Below are 15,073 nucleotides of genomic sequence, written 5' to 3'. Positions count from 1 at the left end.
CTCAAGCCATTTAGAGCTGATGCAGGATCCACTATGTAGTGTACATGCAGATAGTCGTTCTTGTGTATTGCTTCCCTATTTCTAGAAAAATCAAGATGAAAATGGAACACAAGAATGAGATATTGAAATCATACATACAAAATACTGAGTGAGGAAAGAATAAATCTTTCCCACTTCTATCAAGAACAATGTATCAACTTGAACAAGATAAACACATGTCAAATTGGCCTGATATCTAGAAACCAAAAATTTCTCTTATATCCACTATATATTCACAAGCTAGCCATCAACTGGGATAGAAATTTGCCTCAAGCTCAGCGGAAAAGTTTATCTTGCAAATTAGTTTCCCATTGGCCTGATCACCAAGTCTATGAGATTGCTATGACAAAGTCCACACATGCAACTAAAGATACTGCTTGCTATATATATCTGCCATGCTGCAAGCTCTTAGCAATGATCGATTCGAGCTGCATAGGAAGCCAAAGGTTCAAAATTTGCAATCACAATGACCACAAGATACCCATGTACTCTATAGTCAAAACAGAGACCAGATAGCTACAGAAATGCTAAGAAGTTTTAGACTGTAGCATTTGGAAGTTTTTAAAACTAGGACGTGAGAAACCAAACACAAACTGTGATTGTCTTATTGATGGATCGACATGATCCCCTTCACACGACATGATAAGGTGTTCCAACGCAAAATCTAAATACGAATCTATGTTCATTTTAAGTATAAAAACTAGACCACATGAAAACGAAAAAAACATAAGTTACTTTTTCAGCTCAGACAAATGATCTTACATGGGAAACAGAACTGCCAAGGACCTGTTACCATGACCGACAACCCTGACTAAAAGGAAATCCTCGGAAACACACACTTCCTGTCATATTCACAATAACGAATTTTCCAGATCCACCAACCAAGCAACATAGTAGCAGATTGTGAGAGACCAAATACACAGTTATCATATCTAGCTAATGAAGATAAAGAAGTAATTTAGATGCTGCTTAATATTATCGCAGAATAACCGCTTCAAAATTAAAGAGAAGCCGAACAAAAAGATTTGATGGTAATACAAATGACAGCCTATATGTAGGTTTTCTCTGATGGGTAACTCAAAATCACTGAGCTCAGAAAAAGGATGAAGATCACAGACGCTTGAGTCCTACAGAGGCAAATACATAGCGTCTAGCTTAGAAAGTTGCAGCTTCACTGAAGCATCACAACTGAACACTTGAAAAGTACCACTTACAATCAAGACCCGACCTGCACTGCATCATCAACCAAGTTATATCTTCCACATATACAAATTCTAGTCGGGGAGCATCAAAATATTCGCCTCATGATAGAACAATGACGGCATTTTCTAATAAGCATTTTAATATGATTGAGACAGTGCAGAGTCTTTTCTATTAGAAGTGTTGCGATGAATAATGAAATATACTTTTGGCACTCATAAACTATCCATATGGTTTGGATTTGTTTTGCCGTTTCGTAAGTGGGTGGTAGATGGTAAAAGCCGAATGCCGATCATCCAAATGATTCATCGATATTCCAACGGTGAGGACAAAATTTGGTAGCTCATGAAACAGTCCGACCATAGCATACTGAAGCAATGTAGAGATTCTTTGCCCATTTTTCCTGAAAAGAAAGAATCAGGGAAAAGCATATGCTCATTAAAATATCCAAGAAACCAGCACAGATTGATGCCTGACAAAAGAAGAAAGAAATCACCTTGACATGTGTACTAGGAAAAGCAGAAGTTCGTAAGGTCTCTTGGGTTTCATCTGCTGGCTTTCTTCGAGGAATGCTGAGGATAAAAGCAGCCTGATCTAAAGTAGCAGCCGTTGATGTGATGCGGTAGCCACCGTCCCACCTTCTATGAATGCCTTCACTAGGATAGAGAAAATCTAGCTCCACAACCTAATGTTGTCAAATAAACACTCCAACCTTAAGAACTGGTTTTAGTCTCAAAAAAAGCAATCAAATATTAAGGCAAAATAACAACAAAACCTGATCAGAAAACCCTGCACCACGGGACATGATGACAGCCCATCTGGTCCCAGCAGTAGCCATCGATGTGACAAAAAAGCCTTCCCTCCATTTTTTATTAATCCACTTGAAGGGAAATGAATCGCTTACTTTATATGACTGCTGCAGATATGGAGTTCCTACCATTTAGGGTATAACAGAAGTCAGAGAAACAAATCTATGATCATTTCAGAATGTCATCGTCTTTAGATCCAATAACTAACCCTTAGACATAACAACTAATGAGCTGCCATTGTTAGCTCCTGCAACTGCAGTAATATAGTAGTTCTTCTCCCACTGCTCCATGATCCACTCCTAGAAGAAAAATGCAAAAGGCATCAATAATCTCTTCTGCTAAAACATAGTATTAGATAACAGTCCTAATGTTCCATACAGCAATGAGCAAATACTCAGTGATTCAATACCATAACAATAAGTACTATATGCAACTGCCTCAAGAATTTAAATGGGTGGAGTTGCATGCTTATACTATCACACCATCCTAAGCGCCCACATGTAACCACTGAAAGAGCACGGGGCAATGCCAGAAGCAATCGATAGGAATCCTTTAAAGAGTAACAAACCAAGAAGAAGCGACTCGTCACACCACAAACTACTGAAAAAAGTATGAACTGTTTCACATCAGTGCATAGCAAGTCAAAGATCCAATGAAACTAACACATACATAACAAAAACAAATTCAAAAATCGATGTCCATAGTCTTGATAGTAAGAGGAACCTTGTGAAGAAAGCAGGGTGAGAGTTCATAAACTTGAGCAGAGAAGCCGGTGCCAGCATCCATTATTAAGGCCCAAAGGTTAGAGCAAGAAGCCACACTGCTGATAAATAACCCATCCTCATTTCCCTTCTCGATATGTTGCGATAACCGCATATCTGCCACATTGTAGTGATACCTAACCATATGCAGAGAAAAAACGATGAAAAAACTTTCCTTTGGAATACAAAGAATTCGAGGGAAAATGAGATATGCAGAAAACCTTTGCTTCATTGGTCGACGAGCACTATAGACACTTATCCATTGTGTAGCAGGCATCCCCATTCGAACCTTCTTTTTTGGCTGTTCATCTTCTTCGTCTTCCAGTGTCAATCGTCCTCTTTTATGTCCAACCTGACAGACAAGCTTCAGAGCACAAAGCAAAGTAATACATGTCACAAAAACGCAAGTTGTTTGCTCTGCTTGTTAACCAACAAGCTGCAATATGTTCGTAAAAAAACGTAAGTACCTTCTGAGCACCATCAGTATTGATCGGCCTAATATCCGGATTAGGGCCAATGATTCCATCGAAGAGAGAGATATATTTAGCATAGTTGGGTTCCTCATCGAATTTTAAGTTCACCACATACTCAACAAATTGTCGGAAAGGCTGAGGGCAGAAGCAACAGAGTGTTTCTGGGGAAGTCGCCATCTTCTTTTTGCAGACAAGGAACCCTTTATTGTCTCCCTAAGGAAACCCATAGGTAAGGGTCAATGGGTGATTTAGGTAAAAGCAGCAATTTTACTCTTTTTAAATTTTGATGACTTAAACCTGATATCCTTGCCAAGGTAAACGTCCACGCAAAAGAAAAATGAGAGTGTAAGCAAGTGATTCTAAGTCATCTCTCCTGCTGCCAACTCTACCAAGATGAGCATGCACACTGGCATACCGAACTGTCCCTCTGAAAAAATACAAAAGAAGCAACAACACAGAACAATCAGTAAGGTATCCAGACAAAAAACCATGAAATTCTAACTCTTCTATAAAGCATTGCATTGAAGTATCAAGCTAACCTAAAAACATCTGGACGTTGGTCATATTCAACGTGTAGGCCTGTCGAACTATCCCTCCACCTGGTGGCTGCAAGGCCAAAGAGAAAATAATATTGACATTTAAGTAATGCACCAATGACTTGTGGCATGAAAGAGGACTAAAAACAGCTAGCACACCTAAGCCAAGATCAACCAGAAACAGCTTTTTCTCTTCAGGTGTTCCTGGGGGACCAAGCAGAAAATTCTCAGGTTTTACATCACCATGCACATATCTGCAAAAAAGTCACCAGCAATATAAAAACCTGATATGTTCAACAACAGCGCAATCAAATGACGGGCAGCACAATCAAGAGTACAATTATGACGACCCGCTTCAACTATATTGTTTTTACATGCACTTGCACGACAAACAACCTAAGCGGTTACTCTTTTACTTGATCTTGTTTTGGACGATATAGGCGTGAAATATAAAACTGTCACTTCAAAACACAATCAAGAAGCATGAAAACTAGAAAAAATAGGAATTTACCCTCGGAAGTGCATCTTCTCAAGTATGGAGATTGCTTCGATCGCAATACAGGCAACCATTTCAGTTGACATGCTGCATTGCAATACATGCAAAAAATCTTTAGGACACAAGAAAAGGAGAATTTGCAACACCTTTTAGCAACTAATCCGATAAAGAAACATACGAGTGAGAGTTGTTATTCCATACGTCCCATAGACTAGGCCCAAGCATATCCATAACCTGTTCACAACGTGAAGTTAGCTAGAATTACCGAATTTGCTAAACCGCAATTTAAGAGTCACAAACATACCATGACATAATAGTCACCCTGCCTCCCCTTGTAATGTACTCGCGGTACTCCGTGACTTCCGCCAAGAGCACTGTTTAACCAATAGAAGGCAAATGTGGAAACAAAAAAGTCAGTCCATAAATTGCCTTTGTAAGTTAAATCTAAATCAAAAGACGTCTTTGGAAACATACTTGTATACTTGCCACTCGTGGGGCGGTCCATAATTACATCCTTTACTGCTTCTATGCTCAAACTTCAGCGCAACCTAATAATTAAGTATCATAACGGACAGTTTAAAAGAACAGACAGTCTTTACTTTGACAATTGAAAACGTAAGCCTGACACAAAATTCATGATAAAAATCAATAATTCCGAACCTCAATAGCCCCTGGGCCAGTTCGCTCGTTCGAAGTTGGACCAACTCTTCGCCCAACGTATACTTGACCAAAACCACCCTTTCCCAATTTTCTATCTATCCTGTATAACGGCGAACCACCGACCTGAACCTGCATAGACAGAAAACTTTTACTATCAGACAGCATTTTCACTTGTACCAATCTGCCCGAAGATACAGATACGCATAATCAGAAGGACACAGAATCGCCCGCAATCAAAGTCATTAAGGCAAACAAAAAGACCCATAAGCTGCTCTAAAAGATCCAAAAGGAAAGTAAATCTTTTGTTGCAGCTCTTCAAATGGAGGGTCATAATGCTCCTCAGTGGCCTAACAACACCCGAAACTCCGAAAAATTCAACCGTTGATTACAGAAACATCGAACTGCTCCTACGTTCTCCAGCAACCCACCAAAATTTCCGATCACGCAAACCACAAAGACCCAAAAACAATCTTCACCTTTTCGGGAAGAGGAGCCGTACTCCCCTCGTCTTCAGCTCCGACGCCCTTGTCGCAGCTCCGGCCCCCGCTATCTCTCTCGGCCATTGCCGCCGCTCGCCGGACTCCAAAACCCACCCTCCTTCCCGCGGCCCGCCGTCAATGTCGTAAGCTCCCGCCCGCCTGTCCGTACGGCGGGCTTATCGGGGTTCCCCGGCAAGGCCCCTCCCGGATGAGCCACGCGACGCCGTGGACCCCCGCAGTCGGCGGCGGCGGCGGAGCCCAGCTTCAGGCGGCCCGAGGCGGCGACGGGTCGTCCGCGTACAAGGTTCGGGAAGGTTCTGCAATGGCCTTGGGGTCGCGCTTTGGAGCGGATTTGTGGGTATTTTCGAGCATGCGAACAAGAAGACAGAGAGAGAGAGTGAGGAAGGGGAACTATATACGCTTCCAGAAAGAGGAGGGGGACAACGTCGGCCGATGAAAAAAAAAAGAAAAAAGAAAAAAGAAAATTGAACAAAATTAGGGCTTGGTGGGAGGGAAAGTTGGGAGATCCGAGCAGAAATTGAAAGGAATTTTGAATTTTCCGGTCCAAGATTGATTTTTTTTTTCTATTTTTCTTTTCGTCTTTACGAACTTTTTCCCAAAAATAAAAAAGAGAGAGAAAGAGAACAAGATTGTTGTGTGCGCTTCCCTTTGCTCTTTTCCTTTTCATATCATTTTCGAGCTTTTTTTTTTATGACTTTTCGGCGAATTTACATTTTGTTGATCGCATCCGTTCATCTTTTCGTTTGGCCAAATGCTTCAATCTCGTTGTTTTTTTGATCGTATACCAGAATTGTTCCTTTACATGTTTTCTAGAAATGTTGTTCTACCTTTTAAAAAGTGTCATCATTAGTTCTTCCATTGTATCTTTTCTTTTCTTTTTCTTACTGATATAGCTCGCGACCACCATGGCCAAATCTTAAGCTCATAGCAATCATGGTCGCGCGAGTTTCCAAATGTAAAGTTCGAGGCCTTGGCCTCTCGAGCTACGTGCTCGCATCGGCCATGTCTGCGTGAGCTTGGAGGTTGCGGCAGCCAGCTCAAACATGGCTGCTCGATTGCTGATAGCCAATGAGTACAAATATTTTTGCATTGTTGCGAATGTTATATTTTGTGGGATTTTTATTTATTTGGAATGGTACGAAGAAGAAAGAAGAAAAAGAAGAAGAATCCCCGGGGAGAGGGAGAGGGAGAAGAGAGTCCACACGAAAGAGAGAAAATTCACATATGAACAAAGAAAGAATGTCCACATAAATCTTAAACATCGGCAAATTCCATTATTAAGCCAACCTAAAAATAGTCGGTGACACTCTTTGGAAAATAAAAAATGGTTTTAAAGAAAAAAGAGTACATGAACAATTTTGATTTTCAAGCAAAAATGTAAGGATTGCTTGGCGTTAACTTAAAACTCGTTCGACATGAATGTGTTGTAATATAACTCGGGCATTGAACCTAGTGGCCATTCTTCTTCTTTTACAAGACAAGGTAGGACATTTGACTAAGCAATAGAGACGAACGCGAGCTGAACTTGATGCTTTGACTGGTAGAGTTATTTAGACCTGGATAATGAAGTGGCATTCAATTTTTGAGGTTTCAATTTGACTTGACTTGGTTTCAAAATACCTGGTATCCATTTCTGAAAGTTTCCATATTTGACTTGTTCCAAAATAACCTCCACGAGCTTGATTGCTTCAACCCAATAACCTCTTGAGCTTCATCACTCTGACCTCATAAACGTTGATGAAGATATTGGCTTGCAGGCGAACCTGCGTTGGTTACATGTGCCCTTTCTGAGGGGCATTTTGGTATAAGAACCACCATAACCCTAAATCCCTCAAATGGCATACAAGAAAGTACTTGACCGGTTTGCTTTAGACCGCATTTGGTTGGATTTTTAGGGAAAATCTTTGGAAAAATGCAGAGAAAGGAATTTTCCAAAATGCAAATTGTGTTTGTTAAATTATAATTTAAAAGTGCATAAAGCAACTTTGGTAAAAAAAAATGTTTGGAAAAATTATTTTTGCAAAGGACTTTTCTTATTTTTTATTAAAAAAATGAAAAAAAAAATCAAACCTTTCGCCGGAGCCAACAAAGGGCCGCCAGCGATCCCAATCTGGCGCTGGTAGCCGTTGTCTGTGTTCGAACCTCAAGCGGCCCCTGGCATCCCTCGGCGAGGGCGGCCAAGGTCACATGACCTCGCGGGTCCATCGTCGGCTGCTCTCACGCAGAGAAAATGAATATTTATAATGAGGGCAAAATCGAAAAACCAAAAAAATTGGTGAGGGTAGTTTTGGAGGAAAAAAAACTTACTAACCCTAGGGACAAGCATGCCGAGAAAGCTGAAAGCCCAAGACTTGCGTTAAGCTTTCAACTTTCCCAAGACACCCAAAATTTAGCCCAAGGGCTTTGGACCCTTCGTTTGAGTGGTCAGGATGCCCAGCATCTCCCACGAAGTTCTCTCATGCCGAATTTGAGCTCTTGCACCGCGACCTCGAGTTCACCGTTCCAATTTCGCCTCCTTCGATGCTTATGGACAATTCCTCAATTGTTTCTTGGATGTCCACGACGATGATCTCCATCTTCGCCATGCAAGTCTGTAAGTTACACAACGCATGATCCAAATGAGGGGAGGAGACACATTTATATACAAGTATAAGCTTAACCAGAACCGTAGATTTCTTCTCGATTTAACAGTGAAGATGTCGCCTCCCTATCTAGACGCCACCTCCTTATTGACCAATCACCCGCGTAGGAATTAAAATATGGTATATTTACAATATTGCCCGCCCCTAGAATATTCTCAAGAATACTATAGAAGTTTTGCCTATTTTCTTTAGATGGTTTACGGTCCTTAATGCATGGGGAACCTCCGGACCGTGACACATGCTTAAGACCCGAACCAACTAAGCTAGGCATTATTATTTGTTCAACGACTTTAATAAATATATATTACATGATTTTGTAGTAAATTATGCAAATGCTCAACCCTCGTTCAACCTTTGAACCGGTGACCCGCGAACCAAAAGCCTAATCAGTTGTTTGATGGGGCTAAGCGTTCATTTGGTTTGGCTTTTGATGAAAGTATTTACAAAAATGTAAAGAATTTTTTGTTGGAGAGGGTTTTCGAAATACAAGTAGTGTTTGGTAAATCGTAATTTAAAAATGAATTAAGTGGCAACTTTGGTCTGAATGGTATTTGGAAAAATCACACTTTGTAAATGACTTTTGCTATTCTTTTTTTTAAAAAAAAAAATCTCAAAACCGGCAAATAGCTCAACGGTAGGCAGCCCCAGACAGCCCTCGCTGAGGTCGTAGGGCTGCCGGTGCCAATTCTGGTCATGTCTAGTCCGTCAGTTGCTTGCTAGCGACTTGAGCCCTCCGACGGCAACATCGCGCGAGATAAATGCATTTCCCGAAAAAAAAATATATTAACATTCCGAAATTGCTAAAAGCTCAAAGCTCAAAGCTCAAAACACCTTCGGACCTGCCTTGGGTTAAAAGCATTTAAAGGCATTTGGAAATACAATTGCATCATCTCCTATAACTCTCGAAAAAAAATTTCAGGCACCATTTGCCTTGGGGCAAAGGCCTTTGGAAAAGTTTTTCCAAACGCACCCTAGTTTAAAAACACCTGTTACCAACGAGGGCAAGCAGGCCGTCGCTTGCTCATGACGGCAGCGACTCTTGCTGGTGGCCTGGTGAGGGCTGGCCGCCCTCATCCTCGACGAAAGGGGAGGTCCATTATTGAGTTCGAACATTTTTCAAGAGACTGAAATTATGCGACATGCAGCCAGCGCAACCAGAATCAATATATTCGGTTGAAGATACAACAGCAGAACGAATCATTTCAATTTGTGTTCAGTTGAGATATGATCATTGTTCGAGTTGTATTTGGTTGAGATCTTTTCACATGTTCTAAATTCTTACAGCTTCTCACAAGCTGTACATATATATGTGTGTAAGTCAATGTAAACTATATCAATGAACTTAATCAGTTCCTCAGAATTGTCAATAACATGCTTCAGTTGCTCAAGCTAGATATTTGGTTCAAAGAACATCTCAACCGTCTCAAACTGATCTCCGAACACTAACTTAATATCTGGCCACCATAGGAAAACGTGTTGAAGCTTCTAAAAGAGGTTAGTCGGATGCCGAGCAAGTCGCAACATGCGGCTTCGATCCATCCATCGATCCAGAATTGATGAATATACAGTGCCAGAAAAAATACCTTCTTTCTTGCTTAATTAGATCCTGTGGTAAACACGAGTAATTTGGTCCGGTGATTTTGCAGGCATCGGAACTAATTTAGAATCCTCAGAAGCAAAAGAAAATCATCAAAACCATCCGTGTCACAAGACCCTACCTAGATAAGTTCCAATTCGAAAGGATAAGCCTTCCTGAGTATGCTGTTTTCATCCTCGCTTTATTCCCTGTAACTTTCGCAAACGGGGATCTACTGGCTTTCGCTCCACCATCATAATATCCGGTCTGGCCCATGAGGCAACGTATGAGAACCGACTATAGGCTCAGGTGCCCATCCATCGTTTTCTCGTGCATATAAATCCAACTCCAGATAAATTGTGAAAGACCATAATTCGAAACCAGCACGCAAATCAGGCAAAGGCATCATGTTCTCTTTCAACAATGCTGAGCCACATATATATTTCTAAAGTACTAGATACAGTTTCAAATGCCATACATTACAAGATACAGTTTCGTTGGCAAAACATGCCATACATACATGTAAAAGACCCTTAGACAGAATATAGACACCTACGGTAATCAACCAGCTTCAAATACCCTGAGATTTTGGCCCTTGTTTAAGTGGGCAAGAGATTTACCAAACTCTAATCTCCTCGGAACCAGTACCTAATTTCCTTTCCATCCAGTTAATTATGTCCTGACCGATCTCGTCCCTCTCAGGCTCAAACAGAAGATCATGCAAGAATCCTTCATAGAGCTTAATGTCCTTAAACTTGGACGCTGCTTCATTGTACAAATCCTGGGAGGCCAGTGGATCAGTGACCCTATCTGCGGTTCCATGAAGAACAAAGAATGGAACAGTAATGGACTTAATGTTCCGCATCAGATAAGAGGATATCCTTAAAATTTCGTGGCCCGTTCTGACCCTGATGGGTCCAGTGTAGACTAATGGATCAGAGTATTTGGCTAATAGAGCCACAGGATCTCTTGTCACAGGGATTCCCCTTTTGTTAGCACCTTTAAACTGGAACCTTGGTGCGACTAGAGAAAATAGAGGAGCCACAGCCTGTGTGAATATGGGAAAATAGGATTATTACACAAACACAGGTAGAACAACAACCAATAGAAGCATCCAAATTACGCGGGCTAAGTTTCGTTTGTAAGGAGCTCTTGATGACAAGTTAAACTTCAATCCAGTGTCCAATAAGATTGTTTGTAGGAGTATGATTTCGGGCATCAGGACTATCCAGTCTAAAAGTCCAGTACATGTATCATATGAGAGAGGAAAGACATACCCCAACAATCGGGTGTGCAGGTTTCACACGTAAAGCTGGTGAGGTTAATATAATTCCTTCCAGCATATCTTCAATATGAGGATATGAAGCGGCCTGTTCAAGGACACATGCAGACTAATTTCATCAGGCGATGTTAGTGATACAGAGAAATTATCATTAGATGTCAACTGTCTAAATGCACTTGATGATCTAGTTCCCAATGTTTACCTTCAAAACCACCGCCCCTCCTGTAGAGTGACCAAAAAGGAAGCATGGTATACCAGGGTTGTCTGATTTGATCTTTTCCAAGAAGGCCCCCTGAAAGAAATTATATAAATTTGCAGCATTAGCTGAATCATAAAGCATGCAAGTCTATAGGCCAACAAATTCTAGTCTAGATGAAGCAAGTTCATCATTTGAGAGAAAAGCCGAAGAAGCAAACGGCAGATTAACCAGTTAAGCTGTCGCGGATGAGTACTAAACCTTACACGATCACATTGAACCAGTACAATGACTCACATGCTAGATAAACTAAGCATCGAGAGTAAAACCTATTATTCATGTTTATTTGATCAACATCCGTCCAGTTATCAAAATACTTGCTACTTTTTTCTCTTTCGATTTAAAATACTGAATCTCAAGAATTTTTCATCGGACAAGAGCATAAAGGAGCATTTCAATTAAACATCTTCACACTCACTCCAACAACTTAATCTCTAGTTTTCAAGTGTCCCTCTAAACTGCAATGCAAAATTCATGACGAATGGAGACTACAGCAACGATGGTGGGAAACCAAATCATTTCATTTCATTAATTGTCTCAAAAAGAAATGAAACAAGAGTTTCCTCCAGCTAGAGGAAAGGAATAAAATATCAATGGTATGAGAGAAATACTTACGGTGTCAGCAACAACATGATCTAGTGAAGGAACATACCCATGCAACCCGTCGCTGCCCCCATGACCTATATCATCAAAAGGACAGCTAAGTACCTTGATGCATCCCAATCTCAAGAAGAAGGCTAAGAAAGATGATAATGTCATTGGGACGAAAATAAATAATGTCATCTTAGCCATTAAGTCATTTAAGGAGAGTTTCCAACCCAAATCATACCCCTGACAAGAAAAGCACTCGCCAATAACTTTCAAACACTCCCATTACTACGTGATGCCATATCCAAATTTACTTTGTTTAAAAAATAGATTGTCATTTTAGATGTAATGATAAGCACAAAATGATAGAGCTTAAGAATACAATACCGATCCAGTCCATTGCATAAACACCATAGTTGCAGGATGTTAGTTGTTTTGCAAAATGGGCATATCTTCCGCTAAACAACAAATCAAGAACCCAAATCGGGCAAATCAGCTAAACTTCCAAACAAAGAATGAATCTGTGGTTGGGGGGGGTGGGAGGTTGGGGGGAGAGCCTTTAATTTTTGGCATTGATAAATTTACCTGTGCTCATTAAGCCCATGAATAATGACCAATATCCCCCTGAAGCAACATAACAATCAACATAAGAAGCAATGTTGGAGGAAAAGTAGCATGAAAGCAACTGAAAATGATGCAAAACAGTACATGCTACAGGTATCAGATCTGTGGCATGAAAGCCACAACAATCAGGGAGCCATGCAGCACCTAATCCTTTATATAGTGATCATCCTGGCTGCCAAAGTTAAATTGGAGAAGGTAATAGATTCACTTAAAGAAGCCTTAGACTAACCAAAGACAGTTATCAGGAAAGAAGTAGTCTCAGTGGGCAAAATGAACAACGCGAGCAATTTAAAGAGGATGTAAAGTGTCATAACATGGTAACAAGGAAAGGTAGCTTTAATGCTTGAAGCTTAAGCTAGAAAACTTCTCCATTTCACGAGTATTCAAAGTTAATGCTTCATAGTTGCTAACTTTAATACAGCGAGAGCTAATCATCTAGGGCCTCTTGACAAAATTTCAACCATGCAAACTTCATCATGGGAGAGAATAGTCGAAAAGCATACACTCCTGTGGCTCGATAGTAAATCTACTTCACTGCACAACTTAAGAACCAACTAACCAAACAATTCTTTTTTGGTGGGTATATACCAGCCAAGCAGTCTCTGGCATTTCCACGGTTTAAAAGATAACTTCCAAAATTAACCAACCTAAAATTCAATTCTTTTCTCAGCAATTTACAGCGTGACATGACATTGATGCTTCAATGAAGAAAAAAGGGGGAAAATAGAACTGATTTGTACTCGGAAGAAAGATTCAACTTGGATTATTCAAGTTTGACAATATTCTGGCCATTAATTTTCCTCGTTCGAGTGAAGAAAGCACGCCAACCTCTCGCATCGACACCCAACAAGGAGAGAGAAAATAAATGTAGAATGAAAGGGACTTCATTCACGCAGAACCAAAAACAAAAGTTTTTGTTCAAAATAAAGAGAACTACAACATATCAACCAAGCAATGGGCATTGGAACCTATCAATGACAAAACACATGGCCGGAAAAACACGTAGAGATCGATGTATCCCCAACTGAAACAACTTCAAGTAGTATCAACAATGTGACAATACTTTAAACAAGGCCCAAAATTCATGCAAACATTGATGTATCGCCCCCTCTTAACCAACCTAAGCACATTCATTGGCAGTTTGAGAAATGGACCCGCAGAACCCACCAAAAAGCATCTTTGCTCCTCCAGTTCAAGGTATAGCTAACACATAACATCCAGACGCTGTTAAAAATTCACAACAATCCAGGATACAGATTCCGTGATCTATACGAGACACTCGGAAAAATTAAGCATAGACAATCAGACGCAATCGTCCATCGATTCGGTCCTTCAATATCAACATACTCAAAAACCCACTGTCGATGGAAGACTGGCAATAACAAAATTCTCCACTACCGCGCACCAGAACAGAACAGTCGCCATCATTCCAAACAGGGACATCAAGTCCCCTTTCAAACCATGACGAAATTTAAAAATTGCCTACGCTTTGCCCATGAAAAGAACACTCAAACCGCTCGGAAAAAACCACGCATTTTAAACTACAAACAAAGCAATATCATCAACCTTAAACGAACTGATCGATGTTTAGAAAAAAGCGACATAAACAACTCACCTGACTTCACCGGTCGCTGGGAACCACGACCTGCTAAAGAGCGCGTTCCTCCGAACGCCGTAAAACAGGCACGTGCTCCATCGGCACGCGCGGACGCAGCCGTCGTCCTGGCAACCCATCTCGACCCCTTCGGCGAGCGCCCTCCTCCTCTCGGTATCCTCCTCCTCCTCCCGCCGCCTGAGCTTGGAGTGCGACGGCGGGGAGAGCCGGCCGTGGTGGTGGTGTTGGTGGTTGTTGTTGCGCCGGCGGAGGAGGAGGGAGAAGAGGAGGCCGTAGACGAACGCGAGGGAGACCTTCAGCGCCCGGAGGATCGGGATGATGCGATTGCTGGCGCCCGAGGTCAGCTGATCCACCTCCATCTCCGCCGCCATCGCCGCGGCTGACGTTCCCGCCGCGCGGCGGAGGAGGGAGCTCGGGCGGGGGAACGCCGGGTTGCGACCGCACCACACGCGCGGAGGAGAGAGATCGAAGAAGGAAACGAAGCGGAGGTTAGAGAGAGAAACAGAGAGAGAGAGAGTTTACGGGCGAGGATTTGATGCGCGCATTCAATTCTCTCTGCTTTACGACGGGACCGATGAAAGGAGAAGGAAGATGACAAAAGGGCAATCATGTGAGGCCGGTACTACCTTGGGAACCGTACGACCGGCCCCCCAGCTGAGGGCTCCGATCCGGCGAGGACGGGCCTATGGGGGCTTACCGTGGAACCTCGTTCGTTCGTAGGTTGAGTTTGATTTCGCCATTCTACGGTGGAAATTTTCCTTCAAACCTATGGATGTCGTGAGTGTTATCTGAGGGGATTAGTCAAATGTTAAATTAGCACTTTCATTTTTTCCGATTATATTAATAATAATTGCCGTGTTTGGTACAAGTATATATTACTCGTAACACATATTGATCTTATAATTTGAATGGATTTAGCTTGAAAGTCTTTTGTGCAATCTGGTCTTCGCTTGAATTGTATGACGAGATCTTTTTACCGTTCGACATTACTTATTCTCTCGAGATGCTTAGCCAAT

General features: G+C 41.5%; 2 protein-coding genes across 3 annotated transcripts; both read right to left on the bottom strand.

The window, feature by feature from the left end:
- Nucleotides 1-1,016: 1,016 nt before the first annotated feature.
- LOC115671268 (casein kinase 1-like protein HD16) lies at nucleotides 1,017-5,846 on the bottom strand. Its single transcript, XM_030592789.2, has 16 exons — nucleotides 5,451-5,846; nucleotides 4,975-5,103; nucleotides 4,789-4,862; nucleotides 4,619-4,688; nucleotides 4,493-4,548; nucleotides 4,330-4,401; nucleotides 3,978-4,072; nucleotides 3,822-3,888; nucleotides 3,580-3,709; nucleotides 3,277-3,495; nucleotides 3,031-3,173; nucleotides 2,772-2,946; nucleotides 2,257-2,347; nucleotides 2,015-2,172; nucleotides 1,736-1,924; nucleotides 1,017-1,642 (listed from the first exon to the last, which is right to left on the bottom strand). The coding sequence occupies exons 1-16, from the start codon at nucleotides 5,535-5,537 to the stop codon at nucleotides 1,583-1,585; spliced, it is 1,815 nt and encodes a 604-aa protein (XP_030448649.1). The 5' UTR covers nucleotides 5,538-5,846; the 3' UTR covers nucleotides 1,017-1,582.
- Nucleotides 5,847-10,102: 4,256 nt separating this feature from the next.
- On the bottom strand, nucleotides 10,103-14,603 carry LOC115671227 (uncharacterized). 2 transcript variants are annotated; one of them, XM_056320934.1, is made up of 7 exons: nucleotides 14,058-14,603; nucleotides 12,404-12,442; nucleotides 12,206-12,276; nucleotides 11,846-11,910; nucleotides 11,177-11,266; nucleotides 10,970-11,083; nucleotides 10,103-10,740 (listed from the first exon to the last, which is right to left on the bottom strand). In XM_056320934.1, exons 1-7 carry the CDS (start codon nucleotides 14,426-14,428, stop codon nucleotides 10,309-10,311), a joined length of 1,182 nt encoding a protein of 393 aa, XP_056176909.1. In that variant the 5' UTR covers nucleotides 14,429-14,603; the 3' UTR covers nucleotides 10,103-10,308. The 2 variants fall into 2 exon arrangements, with proteins under 2 accessions (XP_056176909.1, XP_030448591.1); XM_030592731.2 differs by having other exon boundaries at nucleotides 10,970-11,062; nucleotides 14,058-14,601.
- Between the last annotated feature and the right edge of the window lie 470 nt (nucleotides 14,604-15,073).

The sequence above is a fragment of the Syzygium oleosum genome, unplaced genomic scaffold (genome assembly GCF_021117445.2).
Source record: "Syzygium oleosum isolate NSW1041296 unplaced genomic scaffold, Sole_v2.1 Sole_v2.21, whole genome shotgun sequence".
NCBI classification, from domain to species: domain Eukaryota; kingdom Viridiplantae; phylum Streptophyta; class Magnoliopsida; order Myrtales; family Myrtaceae; genus Syzygium; species Syzygium oleosum.
This window is presented reverse-complemented; position numbering and strand designations above follow the sequence as displayed.